Source organism: Sphaerodactylus townsendi, linkage group LG02 (genome assembly GCF_021028975.2).
Source record: "Sphaerodactylus townsendi isolate TG3544 linkage group LG02, MPM_Stown_v2.3, whole genome shotgun sequence".
Lineage (NCBI taxonomy): Eukaryota > Metazoa > Chordata > Lepidosauria > Squamata > Sphaerodactylidae > Sphaerodactylus > Sphaerodactylus townsendi.
Window position 1 is genome coordinate 115449945 of NC_059426.1, and position 24321 is coordinate 115474265.

The 24321-nt window shown below is 43.4% G+C and overlaps 1 protein-coding gene across 1 annotated transcript in view; it reads right to left on the minus strand.

Moving 5' to 3' along the window:
* CHRM4 (cholinergic receptor muscarinic 4) overlaps positions 1-24321 on the minus strand; it is a 46971-nt gene continuing 22650 nt past the window's right edge. Inside the window, exon 2 of the mRNA XM_048486857.1 lies at positions 1-1975. Coding sequence (XP_048342814.1) covers positions 523-1938 — 1416 coding nt within the window. The 5' untranslated portion in view covers positions 1939-1975 and the 3' untranslated portion in view covers positions 1-522. The remainder of the gene's footprint in view (positions 1976-24321) is intronic.

Sequence of the window (24321 nt, forward strand, 5' to 3'; positions counted from 1 at the left end):
CACACACACACACACACACACACACACACACACACACACACACACACACACACACACACACACACACACACACACACACACACACACACACGCAAGGCATCCAGGGAAAAGAGGAACTGTCAGGTATGTCATGCTTTCTTGTACAGAGATGGTCCATCTAACATACTGGCACAGCCATCAGAAAGGGATTTCGTGGGTTTTATCCAGAGATTAGCACATGTTCAACAGAGTAGGACCGATCATGTCTGTCCACCTTGTAGCATCCAGCACCTGACTTCCCTTCTTGTTCATTTTCTGGAGAAGCACAGGCAGGCTTAAGTAGGTGGAAGGGATACTTCTTGATTAGCAAAGGCTTGCAGGCCAAGAATCATTCAAAGGTGCCATGCCTTATCTCTTTTAACTTGGCACTGAATGAACAACTTCTGGAATCCAGCAGTACAGTTAAACAGTACATATATCCAACTGGAGAACAAAAGAATAAGACTCCATAACAGCTCTGCTAAGCAGTACCTCAGTTCCAAATTACCTCGCTGTGCCAATGTTCCTGTACTGACACATGAGAAGGTGCTTAAAGGTTTTTTTGAACGTGGCATTGCAAAGAGCATAGCAAGCTGGGTTGATAGTACTGTTGACATAGCACAACCAGTACCCAATGGACCAGACTGTGTCAGGGACACAATTACAGAAGGTATTAATAAGAACCATCACGTTGTACGGCGTCCAGGTCAGAATGAATGCTAGCAAGATGGCAAAGATGGTTCTGGTGACTTTCTTCTCCCGAGCTGCCATTTGACGTTTCTTCCTCACTTGGCTCCTAGCAATGCTAGCAAATTTCCTGGCAACATTAGCTGGACGGCTGTTGGACAAGGTAATTGGGGTGGAGCTGGCTTCTTTATCTGGTACAATCTCAATGGCAGTGATGCATTCAGTGCCAGTTTGCTTAGTGACAATCTTAATTTTGGACCACTTGGATGCTGGGTTAACCCGTGGGTGGGCTGGGCTCTGCCCTTGATCAGCTGTAGAAACGTCCAACACCTGCTTCTCTTTATTGGTCTGGGTGATGCTTACCGTGCTGGATTCATTGGAGGTCTCTTTCTCTTCTTGATGACCAGTAGTCTCTGATGGCTGCAAGGGTTGCTCATCCATTTTCCCATTTTTCACCTCCTCCTTCACCTCCGTTGCTTTTTTGGGAGAGTTGTTGTTAGTCTGCTTGACCAGAGGGCTCTTTAGAAAATTAATTGGTTTAGATCTCTTCTCCTTCTTGCTCTCAGGCTTGTGTCTTCTCACACGGCTCCGGCTTGCCAGTGATATATGAATGTAGAGTACAGTCATGATGACCACAGGGAGGTAGAAAGCTGCAATGGCTGTGCCAAATGTCACAGCTGGGTTGGAGAGGAACTGGATGTAGCAATAACCTTCTTCAACTGTCCTCTTTCCGACAATGAACTGCCAAAACAATATGGCAGGGGCCCAAAGGAGAAAGGATAAAATCCAAGCAACTGCAATCATCAACCCTGCCATTTTGGTTGTCCGCCTAGCTGGGTAAGTTAGTGGCTTGGTTACGCAGAAATAGCGGTCAAAACTGATGATGAGTAAGTTCATGACAGATGCATTACTCACCACATAGTCCAAAGCCAGCCAGAGGTCACACACTACAGCCCCAAGTGGCCAATAACCCTTGATAATATATACTGTATAGAGATTCATGGAGAAGACACCAATGATCAGGTCAGCACAAGCCAAGCTAAAGAGGAAATAGTTGTTGACAGTCTGGAGTTGGCGGTTCACCTTGATGGACAGCATGACCAAGATATTTCCTACCACAGTGACAAGGCTGAGTGATCCAGTCACTGTGGCTATGAAGACCATTTCCACAGTCTTATACTTGGTAGTGACCTCATTATTTTCAGTAATGCTGTCATTGGTGAAGTTGTCCATCTTTATCAGCAGTGTCTGAGAAGGTTATATGTAGAGTCTGCAGAAAAGGAGGGGGGGAAGAGAAAATGGAAGAAACAGATCATCTGCAATGCTCAAGAATTGCAATGTAGATGTGAAAGCTCACAAATTAACTCCTTTTTTGCAAGACTTCTTAAATCAGCATTAAAATGGGATACATTTGAGCTACAATTTCTAGGTGCTTTCCCTTTATAGGTCATCTCTTGATTTTGATAGAAATGTCTCTTTGTAGGGTACTGATACATCACCAATTTATCTTCATCATATTGTATTTCTAACAGTGCAGGGTGATGTATTTGAGATTTCCACCTTTTGGTCTCACAATAACCCTATAAGTAGCTTCAGCTGAGAGATAGTAAATTCTCCTCCCACCACTAGGATTTAGAAAGAGGATCTAACCTGGCAGACAAGATATTGTTCAGATTGGGTTGATGGTGCAGGAGCAGAGGTTCTCTATGCTTCATGCTACTTCCAAAATTTGAATCACACATACATACCTCTTTGCTGTTTTTTTCTCTGTGGTGTGGCAATAGGCAAGCCTTTAATGAAGATGTACTAGCTTATCTATGTAATCAAAACCCCAGGCTGGGAGCTGGATATCACATCCACAGAAAAGAAGCAGAGATGCTTCAAAACCTGGCATGTCTAGTTGTATACAATAATAGGAAACAACCTGTGAATAGCTTCTTCCACACCTCATAACTGGCCCATGAATCCCTCACCTGGCCAGATGCAGGCTACAAATAGTGTCTAGTGGGAATCAAGCCAATGGTTTGGTGGAGCATAAGCTTTCCTATCAAAGAAGACCCCAAGCCTTTGTTCTGTTTGTTCAGTTCCTGACCATCACTGGAGGAATCAAGAGGGATGAATTCTGGTGGTTATCCCATTTCCATGGTGACATAGGGAATATATCCTGCTGGCTGGTGTGTTTACATTTTGATTTCTTCTCTCTCTCACAGAGGTGGGATTCAGGGGGTTCCGAAGGTTCTGTAGAACCTGTTGTTAAAATTATCACTTTTTAATACTTAAAATATTTTTATTAAGTATTAATATTTTAATACTTAAAATAAAAAGTGATATTAAAAATATTTTTAAAAAATTATTTGAATCCCACCATTATTGGAACCTGTTGTTAAAATGTTTGAATCCCACCACTGCTCCAGCTCTCTTGTCTTTGTGGATTTTGGCTGAGTCTTTTTTTATTTCTAACAAGATCTGGAGTGATGCTAATTTCATCAGCATTTCTACCTTTAAAAAACCACCCAGAAAAACACCTTTGCTTCAATTTGGAGTAAGTTTTCGCTAAATGTTCTTACTGAGTTCTCAACATGTGCCAGAGAACCCCCCCCCCCCCCGCCAATTCAGCTGCCATGGGGCAGCAAGGGAGGGGTTGGTCTTCAATCCCAGTTCCTTTCTTTCCTTCTTCTGGATAAGCAAACAACAACCACTGTCCAGGGTCCTGAATGAGGCAAAAGGTGGAGCCTTTGACACCTTTTCTTGGTCCAAAAACATTGTATGGTTGGTAGCAGGAGAAAGGGCAAGTCTCACTCTTAGGCCACAATACATAGGAGGACAAACATATAGGCACCATGCAGAAAGCAGAAGGTGAGACTCTCTGACTATGACCTCGATCATACAGCCAACGAGGTGGGACAGTCATTCCAGGACTGTACCACTGCTGTCTGGAATTGTATGATCACATAAACTTCCCAGTAATAAAATCTCCCTGCATATAGAAAACCAGTTATACCAGAAAGAAGGTTGCTACCCTTCACCCCAATATGCAATTTTCCATATGCAGGGAATTTATTCATGGGGAAGAAGTGAATCATGTGATCCTTGGCTTGAAATACTGTTTTCCAAGAATGGTTTTATTAATGCATTTGCTGGTTGTATAAAGTAGCTCTAACAAGTGCTCAGATGAAACCCCCCAAAAGCATCAGGAAACTACATAGACTGGAAGCCTTTAGGCAGCACACAAGATTCTTCTCCCCCCTCCATTTTATCCTCACAACAACCCTGTGAGGTAGTAAGCTGAGAACAACCACTGGCTCAATATTAGTCAGTGAGCTTCATGGTAAGCAGGGATCTGAATCAGGATTTCACAGGTCCCCATCCCATGCTCTGTCCATGATGACAAATGGCTCTTACTCCTGCATATCGAAAGAATGAGGTCTAATAATGGTGCCAGGGCACTTTCATTTCCCAGCAAAACTTGTCCTTCATCTCCCCAAACCAACAGTAAGCAAAGGCAGAAAATGTTTGGTTTGGAAGAGGCTGCTTAGCAGACTGGAGTGGCCCCCATCTCCCCTTCTCTCCCATCTCTTAACACCTCCACCTTTCTGACCTGTCAGGTCAGCCAAAACAGTTCTGTTCCTTAAAGTCCCTGTGTTTTTCAGGCAACGGTTACCTTTCACAAATGTCTGGAAAAAAATTGCAATGCTATTCCTGTCTGTCCCCAGATCTCTGCAGCACTTTCCACAGGAACTATTTATGGCAGCAGTTTGTATGATGGACTAAAGCAACCTCAAGAGTAGCTCTCAGTTTTGTTTTCAATTATTTATGAGAACATGCAGATGCCCAGAGCGCCAGAGAAAACCAGCAAGGGGAAAGGGCCTTCCAAGCAGGCCCCTCTGTGCAGCCGTGATCCCAGGGTTTGCTTAGGGGAGATTGCCCTCTGTTGGGCATTCCTAGCATTGTGCAAGTGAAAGTTGTCCTGGCAATTGTCTCATCTGCTTCTGAAAAGCCCTTTGAACTCTTTCCCCACCCTGGGGAAAGGAAGGCACGTAGCATAATCTTTGGAGGATAAGGGTAATGCTTTTGCTATTTTTCGTGTCTGGTTTAAAACATACTGTGGGCCATTTCTGCCAATTAAAGTGAGATCACAGCCACAAAAATTCATCCAAGTAGCAGAAATCAAGAGTGTGAGCTTTATAGCTTTGTGTGCATTCTGTTAGAGGTAGATCCTCATGTATTATTCCCCTTATTTACTTGTTTCACCTTGTTTCCTGACATTATATATTTTAATATTTTTAAAATCTGAAACTTTTTAATGTTGGAGGCCCTGAACTGGGTGGAAAGGTGGCACAGAAATGTTTAAAATAAATAAATATTGTCTGCACTGCTGTTCTAATCCTTGTTGACTAGCATCACTTCTTATATACATTTAGAAATCTTTTTTTAAAAAAAATAAGGCATTTCTGAGCCCTTGTCAGTTTGGAGCCTGGTCTCATTTTGCATAGATATTTTAGACTTGAAGACAGAATTTCTACATCTGGCAGTTTTAGAATGTTGTTTTCTAATGTAGACTGATCGGTTAAAGTGCTGTTTTTATGAGAGGCAAAGGTTTTCCCTGTACCACTGTTAGCCACCAAAGTAGAATATTGTTTGAGAGAGGGAGATAAAGTTTGAGCAAAGCAGATTCTGGGAAGCAAATTCTGTTTTATACAGTACACTTGCTCAAGCAGAAACACCTCTGTATTTTGCAGTTACGCTCTGATAATTAATGTATTTATTCCGAAGCAAGGAACATGAATTTAAATAAGATTTACATAGAAATATGTAAGTTTAGGATTATAGGCTACATTACAATTCTTATTTAAGATTCTATTTTTTAAACAAATTGCAATCTGTGGGTTTTCTTGAAAATGCAAGCCTTTCTTTTTCTGAAGACAGGACCATCAAGTGAAACCTTCCTGATCTGGCTTGCAGAAGGAGGTCTTCTGCTGGTAGAAAGTTTTGCCTTGAACGGATTCATGGCAGAAATTCCACAAGAGAGATGTCCCAGAATGGAATATAAGAACATAAGAACAAGTCACCGGGGTCAGACCAGAGTCCATCAAGTCCAGCTCTCTGCTACTCGCAGTGGCCCACCAGGTGCCTTTGGGATCTCACATGCAGGATCTTCAACATATGTAATGAATGAATGAATGAATGAATGAATGAATGAATGAATGAATGAATGAATGAATGAATGAATGAATGAATGAATGAATGAATGAATGCACTACCTGTTGAACATCTGTTTGTTGTGCTTGCATAAAAAGCAAAAGAGCCCTGGCAGGAAAATATAGCAAGGTGCCTTGACAAAGGTTTGCGTAAAACAACCAAGATCTAATAGGGTAAGGGAGCCAATTGATGGGAGTGGATCAAGGAAGGGTCCTGGAGCTATCAAATGCAGAGAGAAATTGAGATAATATTGAAGTGAAGCAGAGGTTCATGAGGGTTGCCAAGGTACTTGGAGAAAAATATCCTATCCCTTTAAGAGAGGTTTGATGGGCTGTGGCATCACCATAAAATATTTCAGTGGCTCATTTCCAGATGTTAAAATTCTGTTAAGAGAACATTTTCTACCACTAAATGGACAGGATCCCACCCCACCCCCCACTCCAGGCTACTTGGCAATTCTGGTGATTGAACATACATGAAAAAGATGAAGGAATCCTGCCAGTGAAGTACAGTTCTCCTGAGCTCCAACTTTTGGAGAACTGAATTACTTTGGAGAATTAGGTGCTTTGTTGTCCTAGACTAGATAGCAAATTACCAGAACAGTCAGTAGAAAACACTACACTAAAGGAAGCAATTTTTAAAATCTCTGCCTGGGACATTGTTACAGGGCAGTAGCCAAGACTTTTCCCTCCACCCCTCTTCCCTTTTGCCTCAGACTCATTATACTTCTCTCTCAGATGTGTAATGAACCAAGAGATTTATGAGGAAAGAGACTGTTAGCTGATACCATCACTTCCAGTCTTCCACCAAAATTCTGGCTGTGCCTGGAGGGAGACATCTTGACCAGCCAGCAGATTATAAATAGTTTATCCTCAAAAGAGATGAACCAGTTGCTTATAAACCTTTTAGTGTATTCTGTCTGAGCTGCAAATTTGTAACCAACAGCAACTTAGGTTGGGAACTGTACTCTAATTAACCCAGGAATTATCCTGCATTGCCACAGCGGAGCAGCTTGTAAACAGTGACGCTTGAATTTCGCAACAGCTGAGCAGCACTCGAACTCTTTGGCAAGAATTTGCCGGCACCACATTCTGTTATGGACTTTTGTGGTTTGCATTCTGCTGTTTGATACATAGCACTGAATAAGGAATCTAGCTTCTTATGAACTATACCTCTTTAAGAATTGTGATGTCAATAAGATACATTTGAGTTTTTGAAACGATAGTAAATTATTTATTTGACCATAATTGTTTATTTTTTCACTACCGGCCAGCTGGTGTGCTGCGCAATTTCCTGGGTTAATTAGTTTCACGCCGCACACCTGTTTGTGTTCATTTTGTAGTGGGAACTGTACTCTGCCATGGTATTTTGTTAGCTAAACCTGGGTAGAGGGGTAGGCAAGACAGTTTCCTTGGTATACATTTATTTTGTTCCCCCATCCAGCTTCCTGTGCCACTGCCTTGATAATGCCAAGGGACAGTTTCCATCATACATACTTTATACTCCGCTTCACGATCAGTGTATTCATAGGTCAAGCTTCATACATCTGTCTGAGACAATATACCTCTTGAGATAGTTAATACAGTTTATTTTCTCAGATAAACCAAGAACTACCAGAGCTTCGGCCTGCAGATCTCTGCTCCGGTGCCCTTCGTAATAAACTACCCAGGGCTGCAAAATAAAAAGCTCCCAAGACTATGATGTGCTTCAGGGTGACACATTCTATCCAGGCAGATAATTAGTTTCCTGTGACCTGGTAAGGATAGAAAAACATCCACATCAGGAGTAGGGCAGCAGTCAGCCTTGATTATCTGGCTGCTATACCTGGCCCTTACTCCGCTATCTAGGTTGCCGCCTCCAGATAGATTGCCTTCAAGCTCTGGTACTGAGGATATGTATCTTCTGTTTCACACTGCCTGCAGGCCAACTTCCTATTGGGCCCATAGTTAGCAATAACTTGAAGAAGAACTAAACTTTTGTGTCATCTGCTCCTCTGTATTTTCCTTACAACTGGTACGAAAATCTGAAACATTTCTGGATTGTAATCTAGGGTATCAAACAAGCATGATTCTTCCTTACCACTTGGCAGGCCAATACAGACAACTCCAATATCAAGTGGCTACTTGCACAGTATGATAGCTTATCACTTAGCAGAAGGGTTGTCTGTATTCACTTCCTGATGCTGATGTACAGGAATGGAGTGTGTATGGCACTTAGACATGGAAAATCACTAGTTGTCCAGAGAACAAATGCAGCAACACCCTCCATTTTTGTTCTATACACTGACATTTTCCAGAAAGATGACATCACTAGTGCAAATACCATCACAATGGCTATAAACATCTAAAATGTAAAACATGAGAAATATCTGTTTGTAAATAAGTATACCCATTTCCTTGATGAGTATAACTTTTTGGATTGGTCATGATTCTCAAGTTTATACTAGTGGCCAACCCAACTTGGTACAATCATTTTAAATGTGCAAAAAACCCACAACCCCAGACCCCCCAAACCCTAGTATTTTTAATGTGTCTTATTTTATTACTGACTCCAAAGAACCTCATTAGCAAGTGGCATGTGACCACTTGCAGATGGAATAACAGTCCTGTTAATAATACTTCTTGATTCACTAAATCAACGTAGACCCAGAAAGTAATGAAATGAATGGCTTCTCGATTAGTCACTCATTCTGTATGATTGTATTCATTGCCTCAAAAGTCATACTTTTAAGGTGAATGATCTTTAGGAAACTCTCAACATGGAATGAGAAAATCACTGAAGAAGAGATGGGTTGCATGCTGCACTTTATTTTCCTGAAAATCCAAAACTCTCACCACAGTAAGACTCCAATGCGCCTGTAACAGTTTCTACTAATCTTGGTATCTGTTGCCTAAAGGCTTTAGCCCAGGGGTCTGCAACCTGTGGCTCCGGAGCCACATGCGGCTCTTTCAGCCTTATACTGCGGCTCCGCGTGGCCTGGAGGTTGGAGGGTAGCGTGGGTGTGTCCCTCCAGCCCTCCAGAGAAGCACTGGAAGGAAAGGTGAGTGGAGGGGCCGAACTGGAGGCTGCTCGGTAGATCTTTGGGACCATGGAAAATGGATCCAAATGGCTCTTTGGCTGGTAAAGGTTGCTGACCCCTGCTTTAGCCCTACAAGACTCACCATATTGGATAATCCAAGCCCATGATAAAAGGCTGGCCAGAGGTTCACCTGGGGAGAAGTGAAAGAACCCTATCAAAGACCCACAGTTCAAGACAGGTCAGGCAGCTTAATTCTGTAGTTACAAGCACATGCATTGTCAGCCTTCAGCCTGTGCTTTCATTGTGGCAAGGGGAATGAAAAGATGGGGGGAGGGGGGAAAGGAAGAAGGGATTTGAACTATGTTGAAAATGCTGTTACTGTCCTCAACCATAGGCCTGGCAGAATAGCTGTATCTTACAGGCCCTGCAGAACTTAGACAACTGACACAGGGTCCAGATATCATTTGGCAGAGCATTCCACCAGGACTGAGCCAGAGCCAAGAACATTCTAGCCTTGGTCAAGAACAACTGGTTATCTTTCTAGACAGGGACCATTAACACATTGTTATCCATGGAACAAAAGTGCTCTCTTGGGGTGTATTTGGACAGGTGGTCCTGCAGAAACAAAGGCCCCCAGACTGCTCAGGGCTTTAAAGTTTAGAACCAGAACCTTGAACCTGATTCAGTACCCTGCCGATAGCCAGTGCAACTGACGCAATGCAGAACAAATATGCTTCCACCATAAGGTTCCAGTGAGGACTTGTGCAGTCACATTTTGAACCAGTTGGAGTTTCCACATCAGTTTCAAGGGCAGCCAAATGTAGAGTGAGTTACAATAGTCTAATCTGGAGGTGACCATTGCATGGATCACTCTGGTTAGGTCAGGGTACCTGGCCTGGCAGAGCTAGTAAGACACCAGTTTGCTGTTTGTGATTTGAGCCTCCATAGATGTCAAGTATCACACAGTTGTGACATAAATATTATCTGCACCCCATCTAGAGTTTCCCCCCAAGTCTCCCTGGCCCAGTCACAGAACCTTCCTCTTCACTGGATTTAACTTCAATCGACTCTGATTCAGCCACTTCACCACAGCTTCCTTTGTGCATATCACTTATAACTAAGTTGAGATGTTGAGATGTTGAAGAAAGTGTGAGAAAACTTACAATTTTATAAATAAAAAGGAACTACCTGTTAAAGGCAGGGGAAGTCCTAACTGGTATTTGTATGTTCCCAATGCAGATCCAACAGACTGAAAAGGGCATGATTAACTTAAAGCCCAACTAATTTAGAGCTTCCATGATTAAAACTGGCACCCACTGATTAAACTTTTAGCAGATTAATCTCCCTTAAACCCATTAGAGCTTGCAGCCCTTGTTCACTGAGCTCTCCCATGCCACAAAAGGAAAAACGGGCTATCTTCTCTCTCACACACGGACAGGCTGCATTTTCTCATGGAAATTCTTACACTCTCAAATCTAGTACTTGCATCAAACTTGATAACTGGCACAGCCTGTGCAATTTCACTAGAAGCGGCTGCTATTTCTAGGTCAGTTTCTCAGCCTTGAGGTAGCAGTTATTTCATTGGCTCCTCGTCAGGTATATCAAATTTTAATAAGACAATTAAATTCCTGGTCTCCAAACAGTCAACAGCCAACTTCCACAAGGCTCAACAGAGCCCATCCAGTTAGAAACACAACCAGGGGATTGTTGCCATCTCTCCTCACTCTTCTCAAGCCACCTAAGGGTAAACTTCACTCTCTAGGGTGGGGGAGGGGAGGGAGCATGGAGCTAGCAAATCAAAGCCATAGCACTGCTTGGTGCAGTAACTGCTGTAGCACGGATGCAACAGAATTTATGGAGGTGCCAAGGCTACAGACCATAAGAAAAAGACTTTTGGTAGAAGGAACGGCATGACTGCTTTCCACACATCCTATCTAGACCATATCACATTTCAGAATTCTAGACTGCCCTGTGAAATCAGTATGGGAAAGAGTATAAGAGAAACAAATGCTTCACCTTTCATAAGAAAGGCATTTTAGTTAAACGACACTGTAATTGGACTAATGAGCTCTGGATTCAAATTTCTGCTGACTGAGGCAAATCACTATCTCTAAGACACAGAAACCTTAGAAGGTTTTTGTGAATATAAAGTGAGGCAACAACTTGAAGTCCTGAAAGAAAAGTGGGGTGCAAAGGTGATAGGCAGATTTAATTAAATCAGAGGACTTGGCTTATTGTCTCTGTTGGAATAAGCAACTTCTGCATGCCTGGACCCGGGGGGGGGGGGTGCTGTGTATCTCACTCTAACTGTGATGTTGCCTCTCTTGTTTGCCCTCCCTGTCTGGGCCAGGAGACCACCCACTAACTTCCTTTCTTCCCCATACTGGTCTCACTTCTGTCCTAGCCTTTGACCTGAGTGCATAAGAACATAAGAACATAAGAACAAGCCAGCTGGATCAGACCAAAGTCCATCTAGTCCAGCTCTCTGCTGCTCACAGTGGCCCACCAGGTGCCTTTGGGAGCTCACGTGTAGGATGTGAACGCAATGCCCTTCTGCGGCTGTTGCTCCCGAGCACCTGGTCTGTTAAGGCATTTGCAATCTCAGATCGAGGAGGATCAAGATTGGTAGCCATAAATCGACTTCTCCTCCATAAATCTGTCCAAGCCCCTTTTAAAGCTATCCAGGTTAGTGGCCATCACCACCTCCTGTGGCAGCATATTCCAAATACCAATCACACGTTGCGTGAAGAAGTGTTTCCTTTTATTAGTCCTAATTCTTCCCCCCAGCATTTTCAATGAATGCCCCCTGGTTCTAGTATTGTGAGAAAGAGAGAAAAATTTCTCTCTGTCAACATTTTCTACCCCATGCATAATTTTGTAGACTTCAATCATATCCCCCCTCAGCCGCCTCCTCTCCAAACTAAAGAGTCCCAAACGCTGCAGCCTCTCCTCATAGGGAAGATGCTCCAGTCCCTCAATCATCCTTGTTGCCCTTCTCTGCACTTTTTCTATCTCCTCAATATCCTTTTTGAGATGCGGCGACCAGAACTGGACACAGTACTCCAAGTGCGGTCGCACTACTGCTTTATATAAGGGCATGACAATCTTTGCAATGGCAGCCTGCCACAGTGGGGCTTTTCCTCTGTAGCATTCTCTCACCTGCACACACGTGATGGCGTGGTAGAGTGCCCACTTGTCCATAGGGAAAGTATTCTCTTAGACTAGGGTTTCTTTCTATCTACCTTTTTCCTGGAACAAAGCTGTGAACTGGAGATGCTTGAATAAATGTAAGTTTTACCTTTTACATTTTATCTCTTGAGAAGTTTCTATAAACTGCACTCACACACGCTACTGGGCAGATCCGTGACTCTAAACTAAATCTAACAGTCTCATGAGGAGACTACACCTAAATACTGAGCCGGAGAGCCCATGAGGGTATGTTTAGTTTAACTACGGAGTTAAGTGTGGGTTTAGTGAAACTCCAGAGCTTAAACTGTCTCAAGCCAGTGTGAGTTCCCCTTGGAGTTAAGGGTGGCTGTTTTAGGAGTGTTCAGAACCGTGTTGGAAAGGTTTATCTTTGTGTGTGTGTGTAGTTATTTTGAAACTGAAACAGCCATATTTGAGTGAAACTGCATTTTGATCCGTAGCATCTAAGTCAATATTTGCCTAGAGAAACTAGAAATGTTCAAGTACCTCTCTGTATCAACAGCTGAGAAGAAAGCTTGTAAAATAAAATCTAGTTTTGTTTTATCTTTTAAAAGCCTCTCAAAGTTCCACATTTTTAACCTCAGAACTGGTGGCAGCTTATTATTAATTTTCCTGACAGGATTTCTGACTAAAGGGCTTGTGTATGTGCCTGAGTGGGGAGTGCCTAGGCTAAAGGCAGCTATCAAACATCCACCCCCAGCAACACATTCCCCCCCCCCTTCCTGGACTTCTGTCTCTCTTCAGGGAATGGGAGGTGTTGCAGTTGATTACCAAGGAATGCCAGGGTTGCTGTACAGAATAAGATCATGGCAAACCACCTGTTAGACCCATGCCTTGAAAATCCTGCTGGGTTGCCATAATCAGGGGCTTATCTACTTAAAATTGCTCCTCAGGCTAACCCAGGTGGCATGTCACCGCACAGCTGTACCTGCCAGGTACTAGGCACAGTTGAGGGCTCGTCCCACCCCATCTCCACATGGAGTTCGGGTGTGGGGCCAGCCCCACCCAATCTCCTTGTGAAGATGGAAGCAGCAAGGGCTTGTTTGAGCCTGGCTGAGGTCAGGCTTGAATCCATCTCTAAGCTTCAGCCTGCAGTTTAAAGCTAGATCCAAGCCTGGCCTCAGCTAGTCTAAGACTGAAGCTAGCTGCTCACATCCCTCTAGCTTTATACTGTTTGCTCCATCCCCACAAGCTCTGTATTAGGTAGGAGGGGGAGTATGTGGGTGGAGTCAACAGTATAAAGCTAGAGGGATGAGAGAAACTTGCTTCAGTCTGAGCCTCCAAAGAAGTGGCGCCTGGGGGTTGAGACCCCCCTCCTGTCCCCCAGATACGCCAGTGGCCATGATTCGACTGTGATTTGAAGGCACTCTACACACATAACAAGCAGAGTGAAACTCCTCCCATTGGTTCCTCAGTCAAATTTCCAATTGCAAACAGAAGAAGAAATTCCAAAATAACACAAATTCTCACTCCAGTTCTCACAAGTCCTTGTTTGCCACCGTGGATGTTAAAGATGACAGAAGTAAGAAAGCAAAGGGTTTTTCCACTGGAATGAGGGGGTCCCCTTTGCCCTACAAAAAAGTAATCATGGGAATCATGGGACCTGCTGGAATGGAATGGAACTTTTATTTACACCTTGCCTTCCCGCAGTGAGTCAGGCTCAGAGCAGCTTACATTAATATACAATACATATGTAATATAAATTAAATGTAAAACCACAGTTTACATTAAAAGACCGCTAATGAATAATACACTTCATACAAATTGGCACTTAATTCTTAAAAGTATCCTCTTGGGAGGATGGTCTAATTGACAGCTGAGCAGTAGGCGAACCAGGAGGCCCTGGCTCTAATTGACAGCTGGGTGTTTTTAGGGTCAAGGACCACTAGAATGTCAGAACCAGTCAAGCGTAATGCTCTCTGAGGGGCATATAGGAAGAAGTGGGCCCAGACTATTTAGGGCTTTAAAGGTAAATATCAACAACTTGATCCAGAATTCAATCTGGAGCCAGTGCAGCTGGTGGAGCACCAGTGTTATATGGGCTTGATATGTTACCCCCATCAGAGCCCACAACACTACATTCTGGTCCAGTTTCAGTTTCTGGAGCAGTGTCAAGGGTAGCTCTGCATGGAATAAGTTACAGTAGTAAAGGACACACATGCAAATGGAAAAAAGGAAAATGTATCACTTTATAATGACTGCAACCTGCTATACACATGCTGTGTGGAACCCACCATTGTCTCCATATGCCCCTCCAAGGCTATTTGTTGTTGCCTGTCCACCTATTGCAGTGGGAATTGAGTCACAAGTAAAGATACTAACAAGTAACAATTCTGGTGAGCAGAAACTGAAACCAAACAAGTCAGCTTTGTTCTCCCAACTCTCCGACCTTCTTCTTGACTCAACTCTCTGACATTCTACTGACCCACACTGTTTCACATCACTGTCATCCCCCTCCCTCTTTGCATCTCTTTCCCCTGTTTTCTTCTATCTGATTTGTTTTGTCAGTTTCTCTGTGCCAGCACAAGGGCCAAACAGAATTTGCAGATCTGACTTAATGCTATTTTGAAAAGGTTCATGGGAATGACAGCCATAGGGAGTAATAAACAGATATGCCAATTAGATTTATTCCCTGCCATTCTTCTGGAGATTTCAGCAGATGCTCTTGCAGACGCACTTTGACCAGCAAGCTGGCACAAATTCAGTTTCTGTCTTTTTTGCCTTGTGATTCAGAGAATGTTTTCCTTTCTCTACTCTCTATCATTACAATCCTGGCCTTGATACACCTGGCAGATATGACCCAACTGTGTGCCTACTCCCTTCTACCTTCTAGGGGATTTGAACCTACCATGTGAATACAACCATGAAGCCCAAAATGCCCATCAACTTAATATCACAGGTTTAGATCTGGAGCACAGGATTGATAACACAACCCTAAGCCCCATCCCTGGAGGGTTTAGAATAGTGACAGGGTTTAGGATCAGTACAGCCAGTGTCAACAGTAATTCCAGTGGTAATATAGAACTGGATGGCATCAGGGGAAGTCACACATGGAGCAGGGTTTAGACAGCATTCTAAGCCTCTCCAGCCCCAATTATGCCCCTAGTGCTGGTGTAATATTATGCCAGCAATAACCCTGGCACAGATTATAAAAGCCCAATCAAATAAATTTCGTGACCTGTATGGTCCAAGTTTGCCTGATATTGTCAGATCTTGAAGCTTTGCAGGGTTGGCCCTGGTACCATAGTACTTGGATAGGAGATCACCAAGGAGGTCCAGGGTTGCTACATAAACTGTTTCCACACAGCCCAATTGCACCAGGGTAGACCCAGGATCGTACACACCAGGGCCATTTTATCCTGGTTTCTGCCTCTACATGGCTCCCCACTTCTTCCCAGGAGCCGAGGCAGGACCAGGAGGTAATACTCCAGTTTGTTCCACACAGCCAGGATCTCTTGTATATACCCCTGTTGAAAAAAGACAGAGGTAACAGCTCTTCCCCCACAGCTTTCCCACTCCTACATGATCCACGCCTCGCCAGCTCTAAAGACAGAGGGAACAGCTCTAAAGACAGAGGGAACCAGCTTTCCCCTTCCTACACAATCCACGTCTCGCTGGCAGACGGAACAGCTTCCCCCACCCATTAGCGGGAAAGTGGTGAGGCGGGAAAAATATACTGGGTCTGCTCCCATGGTGTTTGCATGGCAGCAGGGTTACCCTGGGATCTTTTAAAAGAACCACCAAGCTGGTGATTTTTTAATATCATGGGGTAGGGGAAATATCATGGGGCAGCACAGGGACAGGCGCGCATTAGCGCCAATTGGTGTGTGGAATTCATGGCTGAGCTGGGATATTTTTCTAGCTCACCTTGGGATATTTTGCGGAAATGGCCACAGAGGCAGGTAATGTCACCACCTCTGAATATCCGCAATTTGTATGATCATGCATTGTATGCATAGTTAGACTCTGTTGTGAAATGTCTGTTTTAATGTAGTAGCAAAAGTGGCACTAGCAAGTTTAAGTACCAGTATGCACTATGAAGGAAGCCCATGCAGGTTTCCTGTTTCTCTGTTTTCTTTTGGCAGCCCCTCATCACTTTTGGGCTGAAAGACCAGCTATGCTGAAGTGTGTGAGGACTTCCTGGGAAAGGCATTGCTAAAGTAGATTTGAGAAGTGTTCTATGAATTGAGAGGTTAAGTGGAGGGAATACAGAGCCAGGCTAAGTGGAAGCATCTGCCCAATGAGAATAATCATGAGGCAGAAAAAGAACAAATACTAATAAGTCTGTAGGAAAAACATGTAGATACAGGAACAACATGAATTAGATAAACCAATTAATTTCTGTAAGCCATATGAATGTAATCTCCTCCCAGAAGAGATCATCCTCTGATATGAGCTTATTAAATCAGGACCTTTGGAGGAAGAGCAGAGCTTGGAAAGAGAGCTGTCTCCTTCCCAGACAGTAAAGAGGGTTGATTGGATTACTTATTTTGTTTTTAGATGCAGAAAGAAAAACAGCCTCTCTGATCCCCATGCAAATCAACAGACTGCATCCCATTTTTAGACCTTCTTCACCTCTCTCTGCCAGGAAAAACAGGGCAGAGATTCCATGAAAAAAAACCCCTCACATTCAAAGGAAGTTTAATTTCACTGGCAACACACGTGACAGAAGGTGCTCTGGGAACCATAACCTGAACAATAAATACACCCCATTGGTTTTTAAAGCAACAGTTGTGACAGGCTCGATAAGTATGGAGGCGTTATGTCTCTGGGAGAGATCAAGGAGATATATTTTGGTGAAGCTTTATGGCAAGACTCGCATGAGGAAAGTCCTTGAGAGAACAGGGAGGAGTGCCTGGCCACGTACCAGCAGTCAGTCCTTGTCAGAACAGTACATTGAAATCAGTTAGTGCAACACGTTTATATAAACCTATGATTATTACTTTTGGAACACTGTGTATACAGTTGTGACCAGCCCTTCTCAAAAAAGCAAACATAAGAGTCAGAAGAAAAGGTTTTGAGAAGGCCAAGTACAGCGATCAGGCACCTAAAAGGAAAGGATGAAGAAACTGGAGCTGTGGGGTTTAGGGAAAAAAGGAGTGAGAGGCTGGATGGAGATGAGCTAAATTGTGTATGTGTGCTGAAGATAGTTAGATTCCCCCCCTTCATGAAGAACACCATGAAATTTGACGAGCCATACGTTCAGGGTCGCTATGCAGAGGAAGGTACTAACAAACCAGCTCTGTAACTTTCTTGCCTTGAAAATGCTACAGGCCCCCACAGTTGCAAACATTTAGGAATATTAGCATAAAGCTGCGTCTCCTTGTTTGGTGGCCCCATCACCTCTTAACTTTGCCTAATTCATTTTTAAACTGCTTTAAATCTATTTCAAGCCTGCTCCCTTGCTCCTCACAAACATCAATACATTTTAACAGAGCAGTCAAACACTGGGAGAAAAAAAAATCCAATTACCTCCTACATTTGTCTACTACATAGCATTTGTCATGTCTTCATACAAAAGAAATAAATGCGTGCAGAACTGAATTTACTTTCAGCTTTTTCAGAACCACATAAAAGCTCAACTGATTCAATGTACTGTTGAAGGCTTTCACGGCCGGAATGACTGGAGTGCTGTCTGGTTTCCAGGCTGTATGGCCGTGTTCTAGCAGCATTCTCTCCTGACATTTCGCCTGCATCTGTGGCTGGCATCTTCAGAGCATCTGATAGTAGGAATGGAAAGCAAGTGGAGTATATATACTGTGAGGTCAACAGGTGAGGCCATCTGAATAGAGTAGGCTGGCATGTGAGTCACAAAGAAGTCTGTAGCATGTGAGTAACAATGAAGATGGCAAGGTCAATAGATGAATGCATCTGAATAGAAGTATCCTGGTCTTTGTTCCCTTTGATTGCTGTTGTCAATAGTTGTCCTGTGTTTGTGTGGAGCTGATTAGTCACTGTCTTGATTCTAGAGTTTTTCAAAACTGGCAGCCAAATTCTGTTCATTTTCATGGTTTCTTCCTTCCTGTTGAAATTGTCCATGTGCTTGTGAATTTCAATGGCTTCTCTGTGTAGTCTGAGTAGTGGTTGTCAGAGTGGTCCAGAATTTCTGTGTTTTCAAATAATATTTTGCGTCCAGGTTGGTTTATTATATGTTCTGCTATTGCTGATTTTTCTGACTGAAATAGTCTGCAGTGCCTTTCGTGTTCTTTGATTCATGTCTGAGCTTTCCACCACACTGAACTAATCCAAATAAAGGCCTGGCCTCTAGAGGGGGGCAAATGAGCAAGGCAGAAATAAGGGGGCACTGGGCAGACTGGTGAGGTTCAATCTAACTTGCAGCTAGCTAGCTGCCATGCCTTGGTCCCTGGGACTCCATCTGGCAACAAGTTCTAAGTTGTATTGGCCCATGCAAAATCTAGAACAAGCAACAAAATCCAAGTAACACCTGCTATTAGGGCCAACACAAAATAACCCAAAAGACAACTGTGTTACTCCCATAGGATTTCAAGTGACATCCAGGTCTTAGAGGACTATACGTTTTCACAAGAGATTACCCTCCTTTGTTTGCATCCTCATCCCAGAATGCAAGCACTATAATCTAATACTGCATCAACTGAACTGTGAGGTTGCCAGTATGCAACATCAAAATCTGGCATGAGAGAGTCTTAAGATCTTAAACTGGAAAATCTGCTTTTTCCTCCATTTAATTTTTTTATAGCATCTATAATTCGCAGTTCTGATAAGCTTGAAAGCTTGCACAGGGTTTTGTGTCATTTTCACTCTGGGTGACCTTGGGCCAGTCACAGTTCTCTCCAAACTCTGTTGGCCCAACCTACCTCACAGGGTGTCTCTCATGTGGAGAGGAAAGGATTGTGATATTAAGCCACTTTGAGACTCTTTAAAAATGTCAGAACTGATGGTCAAATGAAACTTTTTTGCTATTTGTTAAGCTTCCAGAGAGATCTCTGTCGAAACTTACCATAGCCTCAATTAGGATCAACCCAGCTTTTGATCCAATGCTAATAGGACCCCTCAAAAACATGGGGGGGGGGGGTGCATCCAAGAATGTACCTGCTTGCTTGCAAGGGTAAGGAAGAGAGAGAAAAGCTTGGGGTGGAGAAAAGGCATGGCTTTATACTTAAAGGGGTATAGTTTTATGTGAGAAGAGTCTGCTGAAATTGGCCACAACATCTCTTCAACATGCCACAGGACAATTTTGAGCTACACTGCACTCTTAATTGTACACTTGAGGGACAAGAAGACACTTTCCCTCTCTGCCTACCTAGCATACTATACCATCTGTGACAACCATGCTTCAGTGTTGCAGTAGAGGGTATTTATGTCGCTAGTCGCTGAGTTACCGTCCCTTTATGATGCTACATGTACCACCTGTTTACTTTGGCTTCTTGCCGGTCCCCTCCCGGGGTTAGAACCGGACACCATCCATTAAATTGTGGGTGGGATGTACTGTATTGTATTGCTGCATTATACACTTTAATGTTGTATTCGATTGGTCTTTGCACACTGCTTGTTGTTTTATTTTACTTGTACACTGCTCTGAGCCCTTTGGGGGAGAGTGGTCTAGAAAATCAAATAAATAAATAAATAAAAGTAGAGAAATGTGGGATATAAAATTAACTCTTCTTCTATTTTGCTCTTATTCTGGATCTGGCAACAAGAATAGCATATTTTTAGTTCCCTTTTTTCCATCTTCTGCAGCAGGAGCAAATATAAAAAGAAGGCTTCTTAGAGGTCTATGTACACCTCTGCAAATAAACTGCATGAGTGACATACATACTTTTTCATTGCAAAATGGACTTAAAGAAAGATCTTTGGCAATTTGCACTGGGAGAAAACCCTTGCCCTCTACTGTGAAATCTGTCCCTGTTTAGAAGGAAAGGCCTCCATTTTGCAAAGAGAAGAGGCTGGATGGACTTCGTTAATTTTAATTATTTCAGTGTATGGGATGTACCTCAGCTCTCTGGATCCTGTTTCTATAGGAACCTGCTTCTGGCTAAGAGAGAGTAACCTTTCATTAGCATTAGATAGCAATGGCCACTAGGTGGCACACTTCATTTTGGTAAATGAGAAACAAAACTAATGCAGTCCCTTGCTGTGATAGCTGTTAAGTGGTGTGACCGATCAATACTATTATGCCTGATTTATCAGTATGTCACTACCAAGACTACGACATCATACTGATACAGCTCTGATCCTCTTAACACAATGTATGGTCAGCTGGACTCAAATAAATGAAAACATGATTTGTACATTTCTCATCCACAGAGCTATCCTGACCTTCCCTAGGCATGTTTAATCTCATGAGAAATAGGTGACCACAGATACAGAATGCAACAATTTCCATGTCCACAGTGATGCTTTTGGCAGCTCTCATGAGCAGAGGAATTGATGCAGCCAACAGCATCTTCTGTGCTACTGGTTCAAACTCACAATACTTGCCCGTGTGAGTACACAGCTGGGGGAATCAGGGAGCAAAAAAAGGTACCCTATGTATTGCAACTAAGGCAATTTGGGTTGGGGGATTTATTGATTTTCTGCAGTTCTGATGTGCTTTATGTGACTATGCAGTCCATTTCAGTACAATTAATTAGTAGATAATGAAAATCTGTATCTGGCTTGAGTTGGATATCCCCTTCGTTCTCAGGAAACCTGGGGAGGAACATTCTAAGCAAGGAAACCAAAGGCAAAAAGCAGGGCCAGTGTGTAATGTACACTGTACCTGAGCTCGCACCTTGATGGAGCCCCTGAACCCTTGAAGGAGATTCCTTACCTGGCAAATGTAATGTGAAAGCTTTTCCCTTTGGTACTTTTTCTGTTCCATTTCTATTCTGCCCTTCTGCCAAAGTAGTCAGGGCAGTATGCAGGATTGTCCCCTCCTCAATTTTGTCTTGTCCTGGCTGCTCTGTGGGGTATGTGAGGCTGACTGGCTCAAGATCAGCCATAGCCCAGGGCAGGGGGGCAGGTTCCTTCAGTTTAACTACTAAACCATTCTGGGTTTTACCACCATACAAGAACAATCCAGATTTTCACTTGATATTTTGGATCCCCACATACACGTAGGCCCTCCAGGATAAAGGATTTTTAAAATGAAAGTGCTATGCCCATCTTATGTGGTAAAATTCCAGGCTATGAGCAGCTTCTGACAGAAAGCCGGCTTATGTTTCTTTTTGAATCTACAATACAAAATGAGGCAGGGAGGTCTTCTACTGGTTCAGCTGTTGTGGTCAGCTGCAAAATCATGCCATGCCAGCCTCTGAGTGGCATGATTGCCTGCAGAATAGAAAGGTAGCTAAAAGCTTATACAGATGATATGTTTTCAGAGCTGAGGAATAACGTTTACAGGAACTCCCATAAGTGTTAGTTCACAGCAAATTTCAGTTCTTTCTATTATAGTTCACTCAGCATCGAGCTAGTTTTTCAGAGGATTGCTGATACCCCAAAGGGTACCTGCTAAAATCAGAAAACTTCCCCATCCCAAAAATGTACACCTGTGTACATTTTTTGCAACTGTCCCATGTGCCTGCTGTGTAGTACCTGTGATATCATCACTAATACAATATCATTTCTTCCCCTGCCCCCAGGAACTGGTACCAGTTTGAATAAAGCTTTTCAGCAATAAAACTGTTTCGCTCCGCAGTGGGAGAGTGCTTACCCTCTTTGCCCCATGAAGACCTTTAAAAAGGAAAAAAACAGCAAGTTCTGGGCTAGCCCTTCTCCACCTTGCTGTATCAAAAGCCTCCCCTTCTTTAATTTTTGCTTTGGATTTCTTTTTCCTCTCCAGCCCCAGAGTGCATACGTCCAGTTGGCTTTTTCAAATGCACTAATGAAATTTTCCTCAGGTGAGTAAAAGTGCCATTAGGGAAGCAGATCTTGACAGGATGCCTGAATGTGAACAGCCCACCGTCCTGCTCCATTCCACTTCAGGAAGGTTCCTTTTAGCTTCTGTAATCCCACTACTGATGCAGGTTCAGGGCTAGTGCCACATGGCACTAAGGCTTTCCGGTTGTTCTGACTAAAAATTATCTTTTGTAAAAGAGACAGTTCTGTAGTCAAGGTGTAGGAGAGGTTCAAGAGCTGGGCTTGGATCTGGTAGACCCGGACTTTGCCATGAAGCTTGCTAGGTGATCTTGGGCCAGTCTCCCCTCTCTCAGGCTAATCTACCTCACAAGCAGCAGTGGGATTCAGATAATTTAACAACTGGTTGTTTCAAAGCACCATGTCAACAACTGGTTCTACCGCCGGCAGAGTGAAGTGCGAGAATATGCTGAAATCCACCATCAGCAATTGCTTCTAAAGGATGCTGCTGAAAGGATGACATGGAGGAGAGGGGGAGTGATGTATGTCACCCAGAGCTCCTTAAAAGAAGAGTGGAATAGAAATGCATTAAATAAATTGTGAATCAGTCTATATCTCACTAATAACTCCAATTAGTTATTTCTGCATATAATCCAACACAGCGTTCAAGTAAACAACCTTGCTTTGTATCCCTTTTCCTTGGGACAAGCACAGCAAAGCTTTAACTTTTGCCAGCAAGCTGTGTGTCACATCCATTACCATGTGTTTAACACATCATGCAGACACATTGCTTTGGACATTTAGCATCTTTTTCTTACACAACTGCGCAGTCCCTCCCCGCACCGGCAATTACAAGGATTGTGTGACGCTCTTCATGTTTTTGTGGAGATAACAATTGTGGAGAGTTTGGTGCATCACTTGATAATTTCGGGTTGTGTGGTTTTACAGCTTACGCAGTTTTAATGCATGCTGACTAGGGGTTATTTTGGCACTCTGCTGTTCCTTCTTAGCTTTGCCTCTACGTTAAGCAATGAGCAATTTGAAATTTGCATACATTTAAATGAATTAACCTATTCAGCTATGCAATGCCCCTTATTTGGCCCTGGGAGAGGCAGCACACTGAAGAGAAGAGTTGCTTGTGACTAATTCCTCAGAATCCTCACACATGCACCAGTTCTCCACAATCACCATCCATCTGACCCAGTAGCTCTCACTAGTCTATCCCACTAAGAGGCAAGAAGGGAAGCACCAAGAAGGGAGCCGTTTTGGGCATTATTTTCTTCATGCTTTATGTGGAGAGAAAATCTTGCTGTAATAATATCTTCACCAGCTCTTTGTTCCTCCTACTCAGTTGTTCCACAGCTGCCGATTGTTCCGATCAAGATAGTGGATATCCTGGCACGATTCATGTGAGCATCATAGCAGATCTGGATATGCCTCACCTCTGCCATGGGCATATGATATCGTCTTAGGAAGGTCCATATCTCTCAGCCTCACTTCCCCATCCTTTCACAGGGCTTTTGTATAATCTGTAATTCTATAATCTGCTTTACATCTTAACAAAAAAAGAGATTATAAATGAAGCAAGTGTATCAGAGGCTGGTTACCTTGTCGACAGGGGCGTGACGAGGCAAACTGTAGCCCTGGGCAAAACCTGAGTTGGATGCCCCCCCCCCCCCATGGTCGGCCACTCCACCACGACCAATTTTTTTTTGCACCAGGACATTGGTGCATGCAGGGGGTGCATTTTTAGACATATCAGCACTAAAATTTCAGCGTACCATCAGGAGACTGTCCTTATGCTACCCCCCAAGTTTGGTGAGGTTTGGTTCAAGGAGTCCAAAGTTATGGACTCCCAAAAGGGGTGCCCCATCCCCCATTGTTTCCAATGGGAGCTAATCCCCAAATTGCGTGCCCTATGCAGCCCTTTGTCTGGAGTTAGGTCAAAACTCCTTGGAATCGGGCCGCTTGGCTGAGGGCTTTACTAGGATTCTGGCTGCGAATTCATTTCTTCTCTCGGACTGTAATTCCCTTGGTCCACCATCTGCTCCTCTGGACACCCACATTCCAGCCCCTGAAGTTTTCCAGTAATTGAACAAAAAATGGCCTCTGGCCAATCTGGACTGTCAGTGGATTCACTTTGCCCTTTGTCCTATTCAGAAGCTTATAGAAAATTAAAAGGTCAACTATTGGATAGAGAGTTCTCTACCCTAATCACCGCAGCCAAGAAAACATGCTCCCCCCTGTATTTTCCTCTCCCATTTGAACAGGGCCACTTGGCACATTACCTGTATTGCTTAATAAACCCTGCTCAAAGGAGAGCCATAATGCTCTGCCTTGTGGTTTAATGTTATGCCTTTCAGCCTTGTTATTAC